This window comes from Canis lupus, chromosome 17, assembly GCF_048164855.1.
Source record: "Canis lupus baileyi chromosome 17, mCanLup2.hap1, whole genome shotgun sequence".
In the NCBI taxonomy this organism is placed as follows: Eukaryota; Metazoa; Chordata; class Mammalia; order Carnivora; family Canidae; genus Canis; species Canis lupus.
In genome coordinates, this window is record NC_132854.1 from 11549984 (window position 1) to 11574121 (window position 24138).

Consider the following 24138-nt stretch of genomic DNA (forward strand, 5'->3'; position numbering starts at 1 on the left):
TAGTCAATGGCACTTTTTGTTTCCGCATTTGACATTATTTTACGCCTTTGCTCTTCCTTTGACTTCACACAAGAGCATTTTAATTTTGAAAGAAAAGTGCATCCGGAACCAGTCCTATGACTTTCATACAAGCTAGCTGTTTGGCACCGGGTCAGGCTCAACAGATGTTTGTTGAATGAATAAACGAATGAATGAAAGGATTCTCTCAAAAAAGTGCAGAGGAATCTTTACTTTCAGAAAAGTTTTGTTTTTAAACTCGGGATTATCACTCATAGTATCTATCCTCTATGGATTTCAGAGGGAGATTGGCAAAGTTGGTTTTGAGTCTTTTGAAGAATCTCAACCAAAAACCAATCTAAAATGGAATGCTCGTTTTTCTCTTGATTCTAATACGGTGTTTGAATATCGTGGGAAATCCAGTCCAGTGACTGAGTGCGGGGGGTGGGATCCGATTCCTCCGAAGGTCCCTCCGGCCAGGGATCCAGATCTGAGCCCGGCAGCCGAAGGGCGCGCGCGGGGCTCTGGTCAAGGCGAGCTGGGCCCAGGGGGCGCGCCGGGCGCTTGCAGGGTCCCCAGGGCTGGGCCTTGCGCGCTGCCAGTGCCGGAGGGACCTAGGGGCCGGCGGGTCCCCAGGGCGGGCGCGAGGGCCCCGCGCAGGTGTCGGGCCTGCGCGCAGGGTGCGCCAGGGGTGCTGGGGGCCTGGGAGACCCGAGAGAGACGTTATTGTTACACTGTAACGAGTCTGATTAACATGCTCCTGACACTTTCCCTTAGTTTCCCGAGCTCCTAGCAACAGCTCACAAAGGCGCGGGATTGTCCCGGGCTCCGCGGGGACACGGGGCAGCCTTTGATCTGCCACCATTACAGCCGGGCTGCGCGACAGGCTCGCGGGCTCCGGGGGCCCACGGGTGCGCGGCCCCGGCCCACCGGGCTCTCCCGGCCCCGGCCGCCCCCGCGGGGTAGGGACGGCGCGCGCGGTGCCTCGGGGGCCGCCGAGCTCCGCGCCCCGGGGCCCCCTTGCGCCGCCGGCCGCCCTGCGTCCTCGGGGAGCGGCGGGGACGCGGCCTTGCGCCGGGCCCGGGGGCGCACGTCCTTCCGACGGGGCGCGCGGCCCGGGCTCGCCGAGCCCTTCTGTCGGAAGAAGCAGCAACCGGCAACGCCGAGCCGTTTGCTTACGAACAAAATTCAAAAAAAAAAAAAAAAAAAAAGGAAGGGCGAGAGCGAGACATCTCGTCTTTTACAAGACTTGTAAACATTTTTTTTTTTTTAAATAAAAAAAATTCTGCAGGCTTCAGACCGCTTAGCTGGAACCGGGTCGGATCGACAGCAAACCATCGCAAAAGGCGCTAACGACGCTTTTGGTTCCTTCCCACCCATCACTTTCTTTATGTCGTTGGCAATTCTTACCGATTCGGAAAGAAATATGCTGCCAAATAATTGCTGGAATGTAAACAAACTACCACGACCAACAGCCACAATCGCCCGTCACAGGAGAGCAAAGAGCTGCCCAGTACCACGGCGCAAGCTTTTCAGGTACTAAGTTAGGTATTTTAAAGTTAATTATTTGCCATTTTGTTCGCTCGGTTAGCCCCCGCCCCCGATTTAAAATAAAGCGCGGAAAGGAAGATTAAAGTTTTAACATTTAAATGCTGAGCTCTGCTAATGACTTTCCTCCACTTTCCCCTCAATTACAATGCAGTGTCCCCGAGCCTGGGGCACAAACTCTTCAGTGACCCACCGGTTCGGTGCCCCTCGCCCGCATTAATATGCACGAGATCCTGCTGGTAATCTTATAACCTGTTTTGTACCATCAATTGCCTTCCAAGGACTAGAGGTACAAATAAAAAACAAAACGGACATTTAGCCTTCCAAGATGAATGCAAACCTTAAAACCAGAATGTCCTTCAAATTAAAAAGCCATGTACTCCTCTTTATCCTCTTAAGACGTCCTTAGAAAATATAACCTCTCCAGTGTAAGGTCAGTTTCCCAAACTCGGGCAGAACTATTAGGGGTTCATGTGTTAATGATCGTAACAGGTATATTTTAGAAAAGGAAACAAAACAAAACAAAACAAAACAAAACCCAACAACCTACATGGTCTATTCCATGTGCCCAGAAATACATGGCAAGCTACGAGCTACTTTCAAATTCAAAGAGGCTGTGGTGAAGTCTTGAGGAAGCTTTTCCCAGCCTGTCCCTGGAGGAGAGGACCTAAGGGCAGCCCGCGGTTCAATACTTGGAAATCTGAAGGGAACTGCACCCAGATGCCCGAGAAATTCCCAACTTGTGCTCACAGACAGTGCCTGACTCCGCTGGACTTTCCCCTGCACCATTTCAATAAAACATGATTGTATTGATATAATCCTCTATACATTAAAATGAGGTTGTCACAGATTGTCATTAAGATCTCAGTAAAACAATGAAGACATTATTGGGCACCCCCCCTCAGGCAAGGTATTAGGGGAATAAAACAATCTACACCACACGGGTCCTATTGAGATTAATGAAAAAATTATGCAAAAAAAATCTCAATTTCATTTTCCCGTGACAGGGCTTTGCATACATAGAGTCAGCCCTGCCCTGCACCTGATGATTTATTAAACTAATCTACAGTGATCACCACTGATGTTCTCAACTCAATCTTGTCCTGGCTCATTTTCTAAGTAATTGTTTCTCATTAGTTCTGATAATGTTTTAATAGTGTTACCCATAATTTAGCCCCCAAGAATTAATAACAAGGGGGTGATATGGCAAAGCAGCTTGTGATGAGCTACACAAAATATAAACAGGTATGGTTTTTAATTAATCAGATTGCTGCAAGTTCCTCTTCTTGTAGGCCATTGCTAGCTGGAGGAATTCCCCAGGATCTCTGACTCTAACTTAAACCCTCTTCTGGGGCCCTCCTTAGGGTTTTTTGCTCAGAGTACGATGTTGGTCCGCATTTTTGGCTCTAGTGGGTCTTCGTCTCATGATATTACCATAATTGGGAACACTGGGTTGTGAGAAAGAAGATAAATGCAACATTTAGGTGTCAGATCAAAGGGTGTGGTGACCAGTCAGTCCCACGTTGTAAGGTATCTAGGAACCCATGGGTCTGTTGGTAATGGGGGTGGGGAGTCCTAGCCACATCCAGGCTCTCAGCACCCAGAGACAGTGCTGAGGGTCTGTTTTTCCTGAGGTCCCAATGCCTTCACCCCAGAATCTGAGGTGCCCTCAGAGGGAGGGCTTAGCTCTCAGTGGGCCCTTGGCCTGAGGACGTTCACATGTAGGGTTAGGGGGTTTCCTATGTAACTGGGGTAGAGAGTATAATGTCTGGGCTTTCATCCTGTCAAATCAACTGGTTATCTGCACCAACATACAAGAATAGGAAGGGCAGTTGGGTTGAAGTGGGGGCTGATGTAGGGAAGTATGAAGGAAGGCTTTCATTTTCTTTTTTTGTTTAAGACAGGTCCTGCATGGGTTAGTTCTACAGGTGAGGAGGAGGTGTGTGTATGGGACAGGTCAGGATGAGAGGAGGCCTCCCTTTGCCTTCTGCCTTCTGCGGAGTCCTCCTGTGTCTCTGTGCTCTGAGTAAAGGGGTCCGAACCAGGTCTATGATCCTGAACTACCCTGGTACACACATGGCTGCCAGCCCACACTGGCATAGCTGCAAGAGTGGTGGTGGTGGTGGTGCTGTAACTGCTGACTGCTGCCCCAAATGGCTGGAGGCCAGTTTTCTCCCACTTTGGCTAAGGTGTCATCCTCCTCCTGCTGGTGGCTCCTTGTGAGGATGGAGCGAGCACCTACCTTCCTTTCCAGCTAACTCAGTGGCAGCACAGGATGACCTAGGTGAAGGGTGACAATGCTCTCATGAGGGACTGAAGAGAGGGGTGCACAGAAGAAAGGAGACCCACTGCCCAAGGCAGCCTAGGACCCCGGCTTAGCATGTCCCATCCCAGTCTCCTCAGATCCCAAGTTTGGGATTATTAGTTGGTGTTTCAAGAATGTGTCCCCCTGCAAAAAACTTTCCTGCCTAGATCCAGTTCCTTCCGGATGCCAGTTAGAAATGAATCATCCCTTTTCTTCCTGCCTAGATTCAGTTCCTTCCGGATGCCAGTTAGAAATGAATCATCCCTTTTCTTCAGTGCACTGCATGCGTGGGTGTTGCAGGACGGTGTGTGGGCTTCTCCCACTCTGCTTGGGTTCCATGGCGCCCTTCCTTGTATATAACCTTCAACTCTACTTCCAACTCTAGGCTTCCTGTAGGAACTGGAAGAGGCAGGGACAAAGTGGACCCCTGAATGGGTTGTACAGTAGAGGCCATGGAGGAAATAAACAACAAGGGTATAGGAGGAGGTGAAAAATGAAAATAAAAAAACAACTGTTTTCTATTTACAAATTTAAATAAACAGAACAGCCTTCCCTGCAGTGTTTGTCTAAGAGTAGCAGCTTTGCTGCTGTGTAGGTCATGAAAAGGTTGGTGTAGAGTTTAAAACTTCCCATTCTGTTAATTTCTTAAAGAACAGTCATCCAGAGTCTCAACACAAAAGCTCATGATTTAATGAGGAGCAGAAACAAAATCTCTGATTGTTGGTGTTTCAAATTTCATTGGCGTCCTCTGGCAAACACAAGTTGATCCTTCCCAGCTTCAATACCCTTTAGCCTTCAGTATAAGAGCACATGCTGAATAGGGAAGAATGGCTGGTTGTTATGTTTATTTACCCTTACTACAAGCTGGGTTAACCTCTTCAAAACAGCTTTACTAAGCCCGTTAACCATACCGCCCATATGACCTGCAGCAGCATCTCTAATGTGATGCAAATCTCGCAGGGGACCATATGCACCAGCTCTGCTGCATTGTGTCTTCTTAGAGTCTACAAGTTTATTGCTGAGGGGGCCCTGTCCTGGCCATACATTTACAGGGGGGAAGTGGCCTCAATGGCAAACAGTTAAATGGGGAAATTAAGGGAGAGAATGGATGGTCTTGTGTTTCTGCACATTTTTTTTTTTTTTAATTGCTGGTATCTGTTGACCCATAGCCTTCACCCAGGATGAGGGCTTTCAGAGTTCTCACCTAGCAGTTCAAATGTAGGGATGTTTCATTTTGGGAGGTGGAGGTTAAAAGTAATCAGTTTTGAAGATTTATTTTTAGAAGCCATCTGTATGAACAAAAATGATAACTTTTTCTATGTCATCTCTCGTTTTATCAGATTTCTAGTGAAATAAACACAACCCCTTCACTTAACTACCATTTTTTAAGATTGGCCTTAAAATTATTTATAGTGTGGAGTAGAACAATGTGGGAAACATCTAATGTGAGAAATGTGAAGGGAGAAATATTCGGGAAAGATCTGTTTCATTAAAGTCCTAACAGCCCCTCAGCCCATCTCTCTTCACTATTTTATCTCCCTGTGAAATCATTAAGTGCATATTTGTAACACATTAATGAGCAGTAAAATCATAAGCTTGGAATCAAAAAGAAGGAAGTTCATTTTTAAAGGAATAACTGGCCAGTGAGATAATAAAAAAAATTGGATTAACATGAACTGTAAATGGGAAAAAGGTTCCGATCTGGCATACTAACAAGTTGCCTTGAGTATTATGGTTTGTCTTTAAGAAACCCACTGTATATGTTCAGCCCACCTGATGAGAGTTTCATTTAACAGATCATTTTTCCTTGATGGATGTGGCAAGCGTAACAATGTTCTGGGCTTGCTTCAGTAATGGCATGTCGATCATACTCCCTCGGAAAGTAAAGGCTCCCTGGAAAACAGAGAATACAAACTTCCTAAAAGAATGTTCAGAAATTATAGGCTTCCTTTCTGTGCACACTTGTACAACAAAAACACTTTAGATTCTACCTGAATTATATTGACTTCCCTACCCAACTTTTGAAAAAACCAAAGTAAATTACAGGGGTAAGATTTCTTTTTTCCTCCTCAAAAGGGGAAAAAAACCCCCAACCCTCCAGCATTTTAATGGAGGGGAAAAGCATCATACACAAGGCATTTGAAACTGTTCATTTAACTCTTGAAATCAAGCAGAACACAACTATGGAAGGAAAATGCAAATACTTCCTTATATAGCTTTCAAAATATTACACGGAACTTTAAAAATAGTAATATGCTCTGGTAACCAACTGATTGTTGTTTGAAAAAATAGCTGTATGATCAGGTTAATGGCAAATGCTTCCTTCTTGTAACATAATTGAGGGGTAACACTATCATGCGATGAGAAAATGTAAGGTAGGATTGTACTCAATAAAAATAAAAATAAAAAGGGATCCCTCTGGTGATACAGAAGTGCAGAAGAGGACTAGAATGACAAGGGACATGAGCCTATAAAAAAGAAGTCACAGGTCTGTTGAATGGTGAGTCTGGAAAGAATTTCTGAGATCTCCTGGTTTATCACCATTTTACAGATATATTTTCTTTTCAATTTCTGCAAATACCAAATTCAATGTGTCATGTGATCCAAGTTCTGTTCTAGATGAGGAATCTGAGTCCTAGAGTAGTTGTGATTTTTCCAAGATCACGTGACTAGGAAAAGTTAGAGCTGGAGCTAACACTTGGGTATCAGAACCTCAAGCCTTGATCAGAGACTCCTATATTAAGGTAACAAGGTAATGTCTTTACTGCATCAGAAAAAGAAAAATTAATTGGACAGAAGGCAGTATGCCCAGAATCTGAAGTTAATGTCTGGTTATTTACATTCTTTTAATCACTCCTTCTTGCCATTTACAATCACAGCTCTTCATATTTCTCCTTCCTTCCACGTAACACGTGGCAAGGATAATAGTGGGTGGGAGCAATCATAATCCTTGCTGGTGGTCCATCTGCATACACTGCCGTCCATTTCTGATTTCACAAGTATCACCTCTTGACAGTCTATATTGTCATCACTCAAAAGTTCTGGGATGGGTCTCCTGGTCTTTCTGAAAACCCTTACCTCCCACAATTACAAGAGTTACACATAGAATGGAGATTTTTAAAAGTGGCAGGGAATCCTTAGCAATGACTTTGGAATTTATTTTTCAATTAAGAGATTTAAAAGCCACTGGGATTAGAGTACCAGTAGTACTCAGCCTTACAATCTGATTCATAAGAGCACCTGTGCTGGCCTAACATCCTATACCTGAATTCATTTTCCAACCCTCTCATTTTTACTATTTATATCTCTAGATTGACTTTTGCCTAATTTCATTCAGCCTAGAGCAAATTTTGGTGATCTCTGTGACCATGATGAATTTTATGAATTCAGTTAGAGAAGTTCCAAGGATATTCCATGGGTTAGCATAGCGTGTGAAATCAGGGTGTGGGACTCACGCTGTTTTACAAGGCAATAGTCTAGTTTTCTTATTGGAGTAAATGATGAAGACCAAAGGCCTCTTGGTTATCCGCCCACCAAGTGGATTATGCCCCTGTAAAACAGCACATCTGTCCTGCTAAGGTTTAAATAATAGGCTGGAGAGAAGAAATTAGAATAGATGCACACAAAATCAAAATGATGCACAGACAATCAAAATTACGGCCTTGGGTTTATGCCATGTTTCCCAAATCTGCTTTGGGTTCCATGTGCACATCAAAGATGCAAAATATTTCATAAAGATCATTTCTTTCTTTTACAGTAGCAGATTTTGCTTGGCCTCCTTCATTAAGCTTAAGCTGCAAAAACAAAATTAAACATTTTTGTCTCCATCTCTGCAATTGAGGATCTTAGTGTTAGGAATTCAACTGCCTAATCCTCCTGCTTTCACATATTGACCTGTAATATGGTTGGGTTTTTAAACATAAGGATCTACATGTGAAATGTGAATGGGTCTGTTGCTCAGGATTTGGAAAAATGCAGTTTGTCAAAAGTTACTTGAATTTGTGGGGAGAGATTGAAACAGTCCTTAATTAATGATTAGAAATAAGTTTCCATTTTTAAAAAGATTTTATTTATTTATTCATGAGAGACACAGAAAGAGAGGTAGAGACATAGGCAGAGGGAGAAGCACGCTCCTCGAGGGAAGCCCGACATGAGACTCAATAGGGGGACACCGGAACCACACCCTGAGCCAAAGGCAGAAGCTCAACCACTGAGCCACCCAGGTGTCCCAATAAATTTCCATTTTACAGCCCAATGCTTTCCTGAAAAACTGGCTTACCATTTCAAAAAGTATAGAGAACCTCCATCAGCTTGAAGATTCAGTCTATAATTTGGTTTAAAATGCCTTTAAATAGTAACTTATTCATAGTTAACTACCTTAACAACCAGAACCATGACAATAATAATAACTGTAATTTTTTGAGCAGTTGCTAGATCACGGACTGCGCCGGATACTTGACATACTTTATTTCATGTAATGCTCTTAACAACAGTGTGAGGTAGATGCTATTATGCAACCCCATTAAAATTTTCTTTAAAAAATTCTCTTTAATTGTGGCAAAAACACATAAAATTTATCACCTTAACCATTTTTTAAATAAATTTTTATTTATTTATGATAGTCACAGAGAGAGAGAGAGAGAGGCAGAGACACAGGCAGAGGGAGAAGCAGGCTCCATGCCGGGAGCCCAATGTGGGATTCGATCCCGGGTCTCCAGGATCACGCCCTGGGCCAAAGGCAGGCGCCAAACCGCTGCGCCACCCAGGGATCCCGCACCTTAACCATTTTTAAATGTACATCTTAGTAATGTTAGGTGTATTTGCATTGTTGTACAAAAGATCTCCAGAAAGTTTTCATCCTGCAGAGCTGAAACTCTGTACCCATGAAACAAGTTACTCCACATCCTCTCTCCAGAAGCCCCTGGCAGCCATCATTCTTATTGTGTATCTAATTTGTACATATATCCCCATTTTATAACTGAGGGGGCTGGGCTTAAGAAACTTCTATATGTCTGCCCTGTAGCTACTGAGTACAGAACTGGGATGAAAGCTAGCTCTAGCTGATCTAGAGTGTGCTCCAGGCTTACACTGTAGGCTCACAGACTGAGAAATGTTCTCAACCAGATCAGAATCATCTAAGGGGGATGGTAGGGGATGTGGCTTGTTAAAATGCACATACAGTCCCATCCTACAGGATCTGATGCAGAAGGTTGGGGGTGGAGGGTTGTCAGCAATCATCTCATGATTCTAAAGCCAATATTCAAGTTGGAAAAGTTCTGTGTGTTAGCTCCTCTGGTTAGAAATAGTTAGGCTCCCTTTGATATGGATATGACCTGATCCTTGCCCTCAGGAGCAATGTGCTGGAAAAGAAGCAGGTGCCATAAAATGCAACAAGAATTAGAAAAAAGCCCAGTGTGATGAGCACAGAGAGATCTGAGGGTCTGAAAGGACTGCCCTTGTCTACTCAGGATCGTTTGCCCTGTTCACATGGATATGATACTGTGTACCTAGTACATATCATGCATTCCTGGCTAGAGCTGCCACGGAGCAATGGGGTTTTATTCCAGAGTTACCTATTGAGTTATTTGTTGTAGTAAATCATTGGTCAATCACTTTGGCACATTTCACTATATACATGTTTAGAGTCTCAAATTCCTGGAAGTGAAGGGCAATATCCTCTTAGCATACATGTTATCTGTATAGCAAAGAAAACAATTACTCTTGGGTTATAGTTTCTCTAACAATGTAGTTATTGCCCATTGGTAAAACAAGCACTGAGATAACCTGAATTTCGCCAGACTCAAAAGTTCTTCATAGGGGTGAATTGGACTTACAGTTTGGTAGCAAAAGTACAGATGATAGTGGTGGTGATGACAAAAGGAATCATCTATAGGAAATATTAATATATTTTGCATTTTTGGCACTTAATACTTGAGAATTTTTTTCTCTAGAGTACTAAAAGAGTAATTTACTAGAAACACAAATGGGTTTAATTCTTTCCCTCCTCCTTTATTTTTCAAATAATGTCTTTGAGCACTTGGGGAGTTCTCTCTGGCATGCCAGTGATGGTGGTGCTCTGTTGGCACAAATGATAACATTAGTACAGCTGTCATGGTCCTTCTTTTTCAGGGTGACACTCCTCCTGTATGACTCTAAGCCTAATGCCCAGTGAAATATTTGCCTCACAGCAGTTCCCAGTGAATTCCTAAAACTTTTGTCAGCGTTGGCCTTTATGAAATTTCTCTTCAAGATCTAGGTTGTGCCCTCTATTTGCTCAAATCTCTCAGACCCAGCATGGTCTGTGATTAGTTCTTCCTTAGAAAATCATCTGCTCCTCCCTACTCCAAAAAGGAGGAGGATGATTACTCCACTGAGGTATTCTGATGGACACTTTCATTCTTCTTTCTTTCCCATTTTTCACCCTATCACCCTCGAGAGTCCTTGGAGAGGCCCCAGGGTAGCCCTTGGTTGCCCCATGAGTTGTTAGGACATTTTTTTCCAACGATGTTAGTTTGGTTGCCAGGCAGGCACCCACAGCTCAGTGGGGATGTCTCACTGAGAGACTGCTGGGATGTTTACTGGGATGTTGCACCTCCCTAACTGGGATCATGTTGTTATCTTTCTTTCTTTCTAAAGATTTTATTTATTTATGAGCAACACACACACACACACACACACACACACACACACACACACACACAGAGATAGGCAGAGGCAGAAGCAGGCTTCCTGCAAGGAACCCGACATGGGACTCGATCCCAGATCTTGGGATCATGCCCTGAGCCAAAGGCAGACACTCAACCGCTGAGCCACCCAGGCATCCCAATCTTTCTAAAGCACTGGATAGGATCATCCATTTGCTTATACCTGGCTTTGGCTCTCTTTGGACTTACAAAATCAATGCAATCTCCTTAGCAGGGATCCCAGGCTTCCCATGAGGACACCAGACTCTGTCTCTGCTCTCAGCCTTGTCCCCTGCTGGTCCACCCACTATACACACACACACCCACACACCCATACAACACCCCCCCCCCATAGTTACATTCTTCTGTACCTCTCCCATATGCTCTATTCTCTGCTCTGAGGATCTTTCCCTATCTGTCCTATAAACTCATCCTTTAAACCGTCAGAAGATGTCAGGTCTATAAAGTGTTTCTAGACTTTCCTGGTAGGGCTGATCTCTCCTTTTTTTCTCCTTTAAGTAAACTCTATGCCTAATATGAGGGTCGAATTTACAATCTTGCTATCCAGAGTCCCATGCCTGGGGTTGCCTGGCTGGCTCAGTTATTAGAGCATGCAACTCTTAGTCTCAGGCTGGTGAGGTCAAGTCCCACATTGGGCGTAGAGCTTACTTAAAAAAAAAAAAAAAAAAAAAAAAGAGTCACATGCTTTACTGACTGTGCCAGCCAGATGCTCCTATCCTTCCTTTCCCTACACAGCCTCCCATTACAGCCCTTGTCACACTTCATTGTAATGATTTGTTTACTCTGCTGTCTTTCTCACCAAGTTGTAAGACTCTTGAAGAAGGGGTCATGTCTCATATATCTTTGAATACCCAGAACCCAGTACTCAAAACATAGTTTGGAGTCAAGAAACTTAGTTCTTTTGTGGGCCTCGAGTTGGGTGGCTGAGGGGAGAGTGATATGGGAAGATGCTATCCATCATACCTATCTACTCTCCCTCATTTTCAAACATCCTTCTATGCCACTTGATCTTTCCCTGGTCTGGTAATACTCCCTGGTCAGTTGGCTAACACTTGCTGAGCCTCCAGTGGGACACAGTGATTTACCTTAAGAAATGTGATGCTGGGTTGGGGTCAGGTTAACTCATGCAAGTGACTTAATAGTTTTTTTTTTTTTAAATTTTTTTTATTTATTTATGATAGTCACAGAGAGAGAGAGAGAGAGAGAGAGAGGCAGAGACACAGGCAGAGGGAGAAGCAGGCTCCATGCACCGGGAGCCCGACGTGGGATTCGATCCCGGGTCTCCAGGATCGCGCCCTGGGCCAAAGGCAGGCGCCAAACCGCTGCGCCACTCAGGGATCCCGCAAGTGACTTAATAGTTAAAATACAAGCAAGTCTGTCATATTTGTGGCATTTAAGGACTGAGGAACTAGAGAGAAACAGGGCCATCAAGATGGAGGTGGTTTGGCCAGAAAAGGCTTCGAAGAACAGGTACATTTAAAGTCAGGTTTAGAAGGTCAGGGATACCAAAGGAACAAGAGAGAGGCAATGGATACTAGGAGCAGCATGTAGAGACACATCAGTGGGGTTGGCTTTCTGTGTCTGCAGGACCCCTTCATGCCTCTGGCCACCAATGATTCAATAGGTCAAGCAAAATGAAGGAACACAGTATGAGATACTGCATCTGTCTATGGCTGAATGGGATTCTCTAGGATCTAAGGAAAGGGAACCTGATCTAGCCTATATTAATATGGATGATTACTGGTTCTATTATTCGTTGGCTGCTTGGCTTTCCTTATGCAAGGCACAAAACTTAGCTTCTCCTTGATGAAGCTGGACTGGAACCCACTGGAATCCCTTTGTTCTTGTATGCCCTGGTGAACCCAGTACTTGCTCCCTTCCTGGACCCTAGGGGAAAGAGAGTGAATCACCTGTTTCCTTTCCTTTATTCTAGGCATTATCTCCCTGTCTAAGGGTGGTCTGGGGATCCAACAAGCTAAGAGCTGGCTTGGTTCAGCTTTGCTTCTGAGTGGGACCATCATAAATGGATTGACTTGGGCACCAGGGGGATGAGAAGGATGTTCATTCCCTTTTGAAGAGGAAATATGAAGATTCCCTCAGCAACTATAGCCTAGGCTCTAGTTAGCAATAGACCTTAGTAAGGCCTGGAAGATTTATTTCCAAACTGAAAATCGGAGAGGTACAATCTTTTTTTTTAAGATTTAATGTACTTATTTGACACATAGAGTGCCCACAAGTGGGGGGAGGGGCAAAGGGAGAAGCAACTATGCCAAGCAGGGAGCCCAACTTGAGGCTCTATCCCAGGCCCCTGAAATCAGGACCTGAGCCCAAGGCAGACACTTAACCAACTGAGCCACCCAGGTGCCCCGGAGAGGTACAATCTTATTAGGAAGACCCAATACCAAAAAAAGAGATTTCATCTAATAGTACTTTAGGATTTTACAAAACATTTCAAAGACATCTTCTTACTTGCAGGGGGTAGGGCATGGCAATTTCTGTTTTACAGATGCAAAAACTACAGTTCAGATTTAGTTAACCTTTTTAAAGCAACTTATGGGAAGGACAGGACTAGAATCTAAGGCTTATCACCCTAAATCCCAAACTCTTCCTCCTAATTGGTATACTCCAAAGTATGACTGGTGACAGTGCTATCTGAGATGGTTATAAAAATGTTTAAATATAAAAAATTAAAATATATATTTATTTTACATAATACTATATATTTAAAGATTTTATTTTGTGCATTATAAGAAATAACCACCATATCTGAACTGCTATTTCAGAGATAATATTACTTAGGATGAGGCTGAAAAAAATGATATACAGATAAGGTCAGATAAGCAAATATGTGAAAATGTAATTTATTTCATTTTATTTTTTAAGATTTTATTCATTTATTTGAGAAAGAGAGAGAGAGAGAAAGCACAGGTGGTAGGGGAGGAACAGAGGAAGTGGAGCAACTGGACTCAGTGCTGAGCACTGAGGTTGAGGGCTCTACATAGGGCTCCATCTCATGACCCCGAGATCATCACTTGAGCTGAAATCAAGAGTTGAATGCTCAACTGACTGAAACACCCAGGAGCCCCCAAAATGTAATTTTAATAACTGAATTCAGGAACAACTGAAATATAAATGCTTCAATCCTGAGTTTCCACTTAACAGCTTTTACTATAATTAAAAATTTTATTTATTTATTTATTCATGAGAGACACAGAGAGAGAGGCAGACACATAGGCAGAGGGAGAGGCAGGCTCCCTGAGAGGAGCCCAATGCAGGACTCCATCCTGTAATCCCGGGATCACTCCTTAAGTCAAAAGCCGACCCTCAACCGCTGAGCCACCCAGGCGGGTGGTTGTATGCATTGGTGAACCCACTTTACTATAATTATTATGATATTAGGAATACTGAAAGATATTTTCAATGAGAAAAAATCAATAATAAATATGTGAATGACATCTAAAGTCCTCAAAAAACCTAAAGCATTTCTAAGAAGGACTAAAGGAGGTGACATTTGATCCTTATATATACTTCTGAGTATCAGTAACCCTTGGTTTATAGATAAACACTTTTTAATGTTACCATTAAGAGGGTAAAAGAATATTTCTGAAGACTTGGAAAATAGAGAACATGTTTTTCTTATTTTCACACTTATGTTGTAGTGATAATTTGATAGGTACTTTAACAATATTTTGAATTAAAATTCAATAGCCAGGGGCACCTGGGTGGCTCAGTGGTTGAGCGTCTGCCTTTGGCTCAGGTCATGATCCTGGGGTCCTGGGATCAAGTCCCGCATCAGGCTCCCCACAGGAAGCCTGCTTCTCCCTCTGCCTGTGTCTCTGCCTCTCTCTGTGTGTCTCTCATGAATAAATAAATAAAATCTTAAAAAAAAAATCAAAAGCCAATTACTGCTATGGCCAGAAAATTTCAAATGTTAATGTAGCTCTACATGAATTTCTAAAAGTTCAACTGAAGCCATTCGACTTGGTCAACACTTCACATTGAGCTGATGTGTCATTACTACTAGCGCTGAAATTCTGACAGATGACACTGCATGGCCTTTGGTGGGGAAGCCCTTTAAATGATTCCTAAGAATGTAATAGTTGGACTATCTGAAGCGGGTTTGTATTGTACCAGATTGGGGAATGCAGTGACAGTTCAGGACTGTAAAACTGTTAGGAAGGCCCCTCAGCACCTGCCTCAGACGTGGACTCAGAAAGGGTATGAGGTCTGGGGGATCCTGCATCCTGGGCAACCTATCAGATTTAGTTTCCAATTTCTGAAAGGTGAAAAAGCCTGGAGAAGCTCCCTCCTTATTCTTCCCATCTTTTCTCCCCCATAGCTCTCTGACTGTAAAAACTCCAGAGGGGTTTGAAGGGCAGGGTTCTATTCCAGAGCAGTCCCACCAGCTGAGGCAGTAGTGGCCCAAGAGGACACCAAGGATTGTCTGTCTAGGAAGCCCCTTTGTGACCTTCCACCAAACAGAAATAGGCAACTCTCTAGGATGGGCATTCTGAAGTGGTATTCTGTAGCTTGCAGCTGAAACAAAAAGTATACAAACACAAACAGAGAAAGGGTCTTGCTTCTCCTATGTAAGGCATCTTAATGCAGAGGTTAGAATATGGGCTTTGGGGTCAGCTACACCTTGAATCCAAGCTCTGCTATTTCCTAGTTGTGAGCTACAGCAAACAATGTTACTTTTCTGAGCCTCAGTTTCTTCACCTGTAAAATTGGGGTGAAAATATCTCCCTTACAGAATTGTTGTGAGAATTAAGTAAAATAATGTATGCAATGGCCTGTCACAGAACAGGCTCTCAGTATATGGGAGCTGCAACTTCTAGCACCACTCCCATTACTGTCACTACCACTGTGACTGTGTCCCCTTGAGACTGCTGCCACTATCACTACCAATGTTATCACCTCTACCTGATTGCTGTCACCACCAGCATGATCACTGTTGTTACTGCCACTGCTATTGTTAGCCAGAGATGATTCAATTCCATTTATCACAGAAAGGTGCAGTGAGAAGCACAGTATTTTTTTTTAAGATTTTATTTATTTATTCATGAGACACACACACACACACACACACACACACAGGCAGAGACACAGGCAGAGACACAGGCAGAGGGAGAAGCAGGCTTCATGCAGGGAGCCCCATGTGGGACTGGATCCCGAGACTCCAGGATCACGCCCTTGGACCAAAGGCAGGAACTAAACCGCTGAGCCATCCAGGGATCCCCTTTGCACAGTATTTGAATTATAACAGGATTTCATGATTTCAGAGTAGCTTTAAAGATTCTAGGGACGTCAACATTCTTGAAGATGCAATGAGTCAAGCCCGACTCATGCCTAAAGCTCCCTGCCTCCTCTAAGCTATAGCTTAGATCATAGATTGAATTGTCCCTTTAAGAAACTAGACCCAGGTGCTATATATGTATTTGAAATTTGAAAACAAATACATTTAAAATCATTTAAAAGCTTAGAATATCAGCTGAGGAGATACTAATCAAATGCAGATGATCTGAAATTTACACTGGAGAAGGCAGTAAACAGAAGGACAGGGTTTCCAGCAACAGGAGAGCAGAACAGAAGAGTGCTAGCAAAGCACATGGCTTGATGCATTTATAAAAAGGAGGAAATTCCTTGGGATGTGGACATTGAGTGAATGTAAAATGAATAGGCATCATTAACATTTTGTTCTTTAAAAAGGAAGCATGAAATCATTTAGCTGTAGCTCTGCACAGAAGGCAGAAACTCTCGTGTTATATGCTGTTAAGATTATTTGGGGACTTCACCAACAGTTTTAGGAAGTGGGAGGAGAAAAGAAAACAGTGAAAGGCTTGCAAAATGAAACTGGCAGGGAAGACGGAGGTGGCTGGACAGTAGGGAGGAGAGCAGAGGTGAATGTTTGGGTCAATTATCTTAATATGTGACCAGTACTGAGTTGTCTACTTGCCCAGATGGACGGTCTCAGTGGACCAGAGCCATCTTTACTATACAAACGGATGGGGAGACCAAAGGTACCTTTTTTTTGAAAATTCTTCTCAGAGCTCACAAAATGTAGGCTGCAAAACTTATCTTTAAAAGTACCCAGGCAGAATGATCAGATAGGGACAGGCAAGTCTTTATTTTAAATATCTTTTGATAAGGAAATTTGGAACCAAGTATGCCATGTGGAAAGCTACCTAATGAGGTGCAACAATTGGATTTATAAGCATATTGTAATTTAAAGGAGTTTCCACATTTGCTAGTGCATTAGATGTACTTAATTTTTTTTTTAGAAAAAAACTGAGGTATACTGAGGTATAATTTGTATAACCATACAATTCACCCATTATTAAGTGTGCAATTGGTTGATTTTTAGTAATTATATAGAGTTCTGTAGCTATCACCTTCCACTCAAATTTTTTTTAAACTAGAAATCTTAGTTGAAAATATTTTTAACACTGAGTTAAATATGTAAACATTTTTTATTTAACTTAGGATATTTCATGTCAAATTTAAGCTGGTATTGCCTATGAGAAAAGCAGAGAATGGAAGTCATTTTAAAGCAGCTTGCAGCTAAGAGCAATAATGTTAAAACTTCTATTTTGTACACCATAGGTTTCTTCTTTCTTTGGAAAGCACATATAAATTAACTCAAAGTCACTTTAAATTTTAAAAATCTATTAAAATATAACTGATGACAATGATAAAATAACTGGTGAAAATATTTTTTCAATTATTCTAGAAGGAAACAAAAGGTCAGTATGATATAACCTGTTAAAAGTAGAGTGAATCATTTCTTTCTAGGAGAGTCAGAAATTTAGAGACCAGTTAGCCAAATAGTATTTACTAAATGCATATTGTATACCTATTTCTATCCAAGATGCTGTGGGGAGGTATGTGTTTTAGTAAACAGAATTCTTTACTCTCTAGGGTAGTGGTGAAAAATTTCCTTACTTTCTTTTGATTCAGGTTCACTAACCTACAATGAAAAAAATTATAGAAACTCGATTTATATTTTTTAATAAAATAAAAGTTCCATTTGCTTGCTTTTTAATATAAAAAGAATTACAAAATTCTTTAATAAGTATAACAAACAATTCAAAGAATGCTCTGAACTTCTTTATTTTAGTCGGCTAAGGGCGAGAAGGCAAGGGATGTCGGTGGGGTGTGGAGATGATGTGGGGGGAGAGAAAGATAAAGAGGAAACACGTGAGAGCTCATGGAAAGGAAAATGAGGAAGGAATAGGCAAGCTATACAGAGAAACACACATCCGACCCACACATACAAAAAGGGAGAAATATTCTACGAGGGAAAAAAGAAGATGTCCAAAGAGTAAAAACCATCCTTTCATGGCTCGTGTTTGGATCTTGCTTATATTACAGACGCTGAAAGCCATGGTGTTTGTGCAACCACAGGTGTAAGTGAGACACAGGACATTGGGAACCTGTCCTCGAGCGAGATGAAATGGAGCTTGGAGCTAGATATGGCCTCTTTGCCAAAGGCTCCCAGTCTAGCTAGGAGAGTTTCCAATCTACATTGGGAGATGGAACAAATGATGACTAATACAACAGAGCAGGATTTGCAGTGATCTGAGCCAAAAAGTCTTTCTGGGGCAAGAGAGAATTGAGAAGGAGGGTGCGATGTGGGGAATAAGAGCAGTGAGTGTTGGGAAGGCACACAGAAAACTCTGTGTTCTTTCCCTCCTCATCGGTTTCTGCTCATGCAAAAAAAAAAAAAAAATATATATATATATATATAGCACTAAGAAAAAAATACTAATCCGAACTAACCAAATTAACATTTTGTTAGTGACTGAACAGTTTTAAGGCTCTATCTACTTTTGGTCATTAATGTGGACGGAGGTTTACTATGATCCAAGTAAAACTACATTTGTGTTAACTGTGTTCATATCTTTATTTACAAAGTTAGCCCTGAATGCTGGTAGGGGCTCTATCACTACCTTGGTTGTGAGTGACCACAGGTAACTTCTAAACCCTTGCTGAGTCTTAGTGTCTTAAGTTGTAAACTGAAAAGATTTAACTGGAAGATTTCTGAGATTTTATCCAACTGAAAGAATTATATTTTTAATTGAAATTGAGCCAAAAAATATCCTGAGAATATAAATCAGGAGAAAAATATTTTGATTAAAATATCCCTAAGAATGTGTTATAAATTAAGGACAAAGCAAACAACTTTAGAAATCATCATATTTAACCTCAATGATATAATCTATCTTCTAGTACTGAACCATTTGCCACTAAAACTATGAGAAATCGAATATATTGCCACCAGAATTGTATTGTCTTACTTCATATGTTTAGAAATCTGCAATTTGTTGCTAATCAGATCACCCTTGAAGTCCTCCTTGCCAGACTCTCAGCTTTTTAATGAACTTGACTGTTCAAAATCAAAATTATGGCATATGGTTCTAGAAATATTAAATGAAAAAGGTAATAAAAGGAGTAATGTAATAACTGAGCATCTCAAAAATAGGGTTGTGTTTCTTCAGTTTTCATTTTCACTACACATCACTTGGTTCTGATTTTAGTATTCCTACTTACAATTAAAAGGGGGGGGAAGGCTGTGGGTGGTGGGATGCGTGGGTGTGGGAGGGTATATTGTTGTCTATTAGTGGAATCAACCCTTTCAGACGACAAAGACAACAACCAAATCTTTAGATGGTTTATTTGATCTGCGTGAAAGAGTGGCAGTGGGATTTCTGGCACTTGAATAAGCGGAAACAATATTTTTGGCTAGAGAGACTTCTGAGTTCTCTCAGGGAGCCCTCTAGAAGGCCATCTGGCCCAAACAGTATTTCTTTTGTAAAGCCCTGCATTTGGAAACACAAATGAAAGGTGTGTGAGCAGCAATCAGATACCTATGAAAATAATTTGCTTTCAATATTTGGAGGGGGGTTATTATTCTTTGTAATTTTCTAGATGAAAAGACTTATACGAGGGGGAAAAACCCTCTTTCTTTATTGATATAAATTCCCAATTTATGTTCCAGTAGAGGATTTGCTTATTAATGTAAACTTATTAATTTGCTCTATGGTTTTCTCATGAGTGAAATTAGAATGTTTCAGTGATGCTTACAGTTGTTATGTCAGTGACCTTATTTTTGACCTTTATAATTGTTAATTGAACCTAGATTTTAAAGATGAACATTTCCCCTTCCTTGGTTTTTAGCTAGCTTGTGAAGCTGTAACAAATGAAAAATATTGAAAAAGTTCAACGAAATCCTTCCAAAACCAAATTATAATGATATGAATAAAACTGAAAATGAAGCAAAGCCATATTTGTGGTCAGATACTACAGAAAACGGGACTATTCTAGCAAAGTACCTTTAAAATCTATCACATGTAAATATACTTTGCTATTCTCTCACATTTTTCTTTTAGAGTCTTTACTTAGAAAGAAATGGTAAGTTCTTATATTAAGATACCTTAGATTACCTATTGATCAGTTCCTTTAGCTGTCATTTCTGCCCAAGAAGAAATGAATATGAAAAGAGAAAAAAATCAGAACTGAATTTATAACAGGCTTGAAAAAATATACTGTATCATAATACATAAATGTATAAATATTGCATAAATATTTAAATGTGCTTATATGTACATTATAGTTTTCACTGATATATATTAACTAAATATTTTCTTGAGATGTTTTCATTTCAGTTATCCAATTTTCATACTATACACAATTTTAAATTGATACAAAAAGAACTGTCAAAATTCTATTTTTAAGAAACAATACTAAATTCAGTTCTGAATGGAGAATTTTCAAATACTGGAATCACCACTGTTACAGAAAAAATAACATCAAAAATAAAATTGACCTTTAGGAAAATCTTCTATAGTCTTATAATAAATTACATGGAAAGTGATTTATCCTGACTAAAGTTTCTACCAAATAATTTAGAGTTAAAATAATTAATGACATGCAAGTTGTATCTCAAAATATATTTTTCTAGGACAGGAGAAAAACTCAAGTTTGATGAATACTGAGGATATATATATCTCATGGCTGATGTCAGCTAAATTTGACATATTTAACTTATGGGAATTAAAATAGCATAGAGTATGTGAAGTGTTTAAGCTTTTTCTAAAAGATTTTAATAAGAGAAGATGGCCTTTAGTCTCTAATTTCAATCTACAGCCTAATTCTTATTAGTGAGGACTACTGTGCCAGGCAAAAGGCTTTTGCTTGTAAATAGCTATAGTTTCCTGAAGCAAAGCAGTCACAAGTATCACTAGCTGCCAAACAGATTATATGAGGAGATTATTATTTCTTAATGTATTTTTCACCTGACATCAAACTTTATTTCCTAAGAACTTCCAATTAAAATGAAACAAATAATTCTGTGACACCAAAGATTGAGCTCCAATAATTTATCTACTTTATAATCTAAGTATTCCCACAAATTTTATTTGAAAGGAACAGAAGAAAGGTACAACTTTTATTATTGATAATAATTATTATTGTTGTATAATGATAATTATTATTATCACTATAGAAAATACAAAGGACCCAGCATTACCTGTGAGCTTTAGCTATACCCTTGGTTTTAGGGCAGAATATAATTTAAGATGGGAGCAGAAGCAGAGAAAAGCAAAAATATGTAATTTTGCCTTCTTGGGTCATTCCTTTAAAAACATTACTTGAACGAAATTTTCATCTGAGGGGGGAAAAAGGTCTTTTGGAAATTTGTAACCATCTCACTAGGACACAAACTATCAGTTTCCCATCACTGACAAATTCACCTGTGCTTTGGATAAAGTATCTGAGGGTGTATGTTTTCATCACGATTCACATTGGAAATAAAACAGATTAGATGTTTGTTGGAAGCAATACTTTCTACAATTGAACAACCTATTTATACTAAATCTTTACAAACAGAATGCCACATTATTTAAACCCCAAGACCCTTCAAGACCCAGAGTCACCTACCTGCAGACCCAATTTTTGTGACCAGCCAATTTATAGGCAAAGTGAAAGAAACATGTGAACTGGATAAAATAACCATATGTCCCCACTGGAAGCCCCATTACTTGACTCATTTAAACCTTGCTGGACAAAGCACCAGGAGAATTTGCTGTAGGAAACAAACCTACACCAATGGGGCAGGGAGGAAATGACCTAATAGTGAGTCTCCCTTCTGCTCTAATTTCTGTGGTTCTGTGTTAAGAAAAGCTGTCCTGCTACACTGTTATGAATGCTTATGCCCCAACAAGAGAGCATTTCTTATGGAAAAAAAAAAAAGCCAGTTCAGAATTTAACATTTAAGTTGCCATCATCAAAAGGTAAAGACACTTTGGAACAATTTTGTTTGGGAACACTTTTAAGATACAAGGAAAAGTGTGGTTTTTTTTTCGTTCACTCGAGAACATAAATGCCAACAAAAGAGTGTGTTTCCAATTTGAATTTTGTTCACTGGCTTCCCGAAATTTAGGGTAACCTTTTCCATGCTCCTGGCTGCTTATAATGCTAAGTGGCATCCTTTAAACTGTTATTCAATGTGAAACCCAGTGTAGATGGTTAATGGAGGCAGTGCTGGTCCAGAGTGGAACTCTGCTTGGTCTGCCATTTTGATGGCCCATATCCTGCCTCAGTTTATTTCAGTCAGAAGTATTTATCAGCTGACTATAAGGTACACACAGAGAGGTGGAGAACATTTAGTGAGTGTGTGCACAGGTGGGACAGGGGAGTGGATGGAATTATTTGCATATATAGAATGAAAAGGTACATGGTGGGATGCTTGGGGGGCTCAGTGGTTGATCATTTGCCTTTGGCTCAGGTCGTGATCCCGGGGTCCAGGGATCGAAACCCCGCATTGGGCTCCCTGCAGGGAGCTTGCTTCTCCCTCTGCCTATGTCTCTCATGAATAAATAAATAAATTTTTTTTTTTTAAAGAAAAGGTACATGGCTCTTCTCTCTAGGCAAATATTTATGTGCATTCATGGAGGAGCTGGGTTTTGGAGTCAGGATACAGAAATGGACATTAAAATACAATGTCAATTTCAAAATATATTTCTATAAACTGCAGTGTTTTTCCAGTAGCCCACTCCTGATTTGAAATGAAGTAATGGTATTTATGCGGAAATTGGCGTAAGTCCAAATGGGATGTTTCCAATGTCACATATTTTGTCTTTTGATTTGAAGTGCAAGTTTGTGCAAAGATGAACCTCTGAGTGTGTGAGGATGAGCAAGGTCAAAGCTGAAGGCAGGTATTCGTAATGGGAGGGAGGGGGTGACCCACTTAATATTGCTACCCATGTTCCCAAGTCCTGGGATTTTCAGGTGTTTTTACTGCCAGTGAAAAGTGCAAGTGATACTTCTCACATTGATGTCACCAGTTCACCACTGAAGTCAGTTTTGTCTTTTTTTTTTTTTTTTTGTAAGGGGCTGTTTAGCATTTACAACCTTGGTAATATTTCAGCATTCTTTCCCCCCCAAGTACTTTTGCATCACAGGTTTTAAAACTTCACTCCTTATGTAGGTAACAAGGCTGAGTTCAGATAGTACCTCTAGGATAGATTTATAAATGCAACTTTCTCCCCATTCTCTTACAAAGAGGCAAACGGTATTACTGCAAATAACCTTTAAGATAATTAACTGACAATGCTGCAACTAGCATAAAATCTTCCTTCAGGCGACACCTAATTTAAGTGTTACTGGCACAAAGTGGAGACAGATTGCGCATCACCACTGCAATATTTACATAGCAGAAACCCACAGAGCAGGAAACGCGAGGCTCAATGATGCACTAAATTAGGAACAACCATACTCCAGTGTTAATTTGCTCTCCATTCTATCCAAATCTCAGGTCCAGAAATTGGTACAAACACATACACAGCCTCCCACTCTTAAATGACTAAACCGGAGGAGCTTTTTGTACATTTTTGCCCTCAAATTAAAATAACTCGAAAATTTATATCCTCTCTCCACAAGAACCATTTGATCAAACTGCATTTATTTCATTACAACTTGCTCTTACTTTGATCTAAAATTATTTTCATGTGAATGCTGCATCAGAGTCTATAGAGTAAAACTACAGACTTCTATTTTCTCAAAGGCTGCCAATATAGTTTATAAAAAGAAGAAGCTATAGAGAGACTTGAGGGCCATGTAGTGAAATATTCAGAAACATGGAAGGGCAAATTTACCTGAAGCATATTTCTCCCTGATGAATGTTGTCCCCGCACGGCCCCTCCTCTGCCCCCGCCACAAGCCAATTAATTTTTGAAACAACTCAAAGGATCTATATTTTAGATCCCCCCCCACAGTATTTTAAACACCAGATTCACCCGAGGCATTAACAAAACATTTACCTTTCCTAATTGTTGATGTTCTTTAAAGGCAGTGATCAGTTCCTCAGCCCACTTGATTTTTTCAGGGGAAGGAGAAAACTGTTCCTGCACGACGGCAATTTGGTTAGGGTGTATCACCTGCTTACCTACAAGAAGATTAATAACACCAGAAACACGAAACAACAAACAGATGTTCAAACAAAATGTCTCAACCACAAAAGGCTCCTAATGCCTCACAAACTGTATGTAAAATAACTAATTATTTTAGACTTTTTAAAAAGAAAGT

At 40.8% G+C, this 24138-nt stretch overlaps 1 protein-coding gene and 1 long non-coding RNA gene across 11 annotated transcripts in view; one reads left to right on the forward strand and one right to left on the reverse strand.

Moving 5' to 3' along the window:
* LOC140607892 (uncharacterized) overlaps nucleotides 1–24138 on the forward strand; it is an 89048-nt gene that overhangs the window by 51705 nt on the left and 13205 nt on the right. Inside the window, exon 2 of the long non-coding RNA XR_012009811.1 lies at nucleotides 1289–1533. This is a non-coding gene — a long non-coding RNA (uncharacterized lncRNA). The remainder of the gene's footprint in view (nucleotides 1–1288; nucleotides 1534–24138) is intronic.
* Nucleotides 1–24138, reverse strand: part of CLYBL (citramalyl-CoA lyase) — a 300028-nt gene that overhangs the window by 37539 nt on the left and 238351 nt on the right. For 5 of the 10 annotated variants that reach the window (XM_072782500.1, XM_072782505.1, XM_072782509.1 and 2 more), the window contains 2 exons: nucleotides 23874–23998; nucleotides 4517–5743 (listed from right to left, as the gene is read on the reverse strand). In XM_072782500.1, the coding sequence (XP_072638601.1) occupies nucleotides 5648–5743; nucleotides 23874–23998 (221 nt within the window). In that variant the 3' untranslated portion in view covers nucleotides 4517–5647. Of the gene's footprint in view, nucleotides 1–4516; nucleotides 5744–23873; nucleotides 23999–24138 lie in introns of those variants that run through there. The other 5 variants (XR_012009810.1, XM_072782503.1, XM_072782502.1 and 2 more) reach the window with 2 other exon arrangements.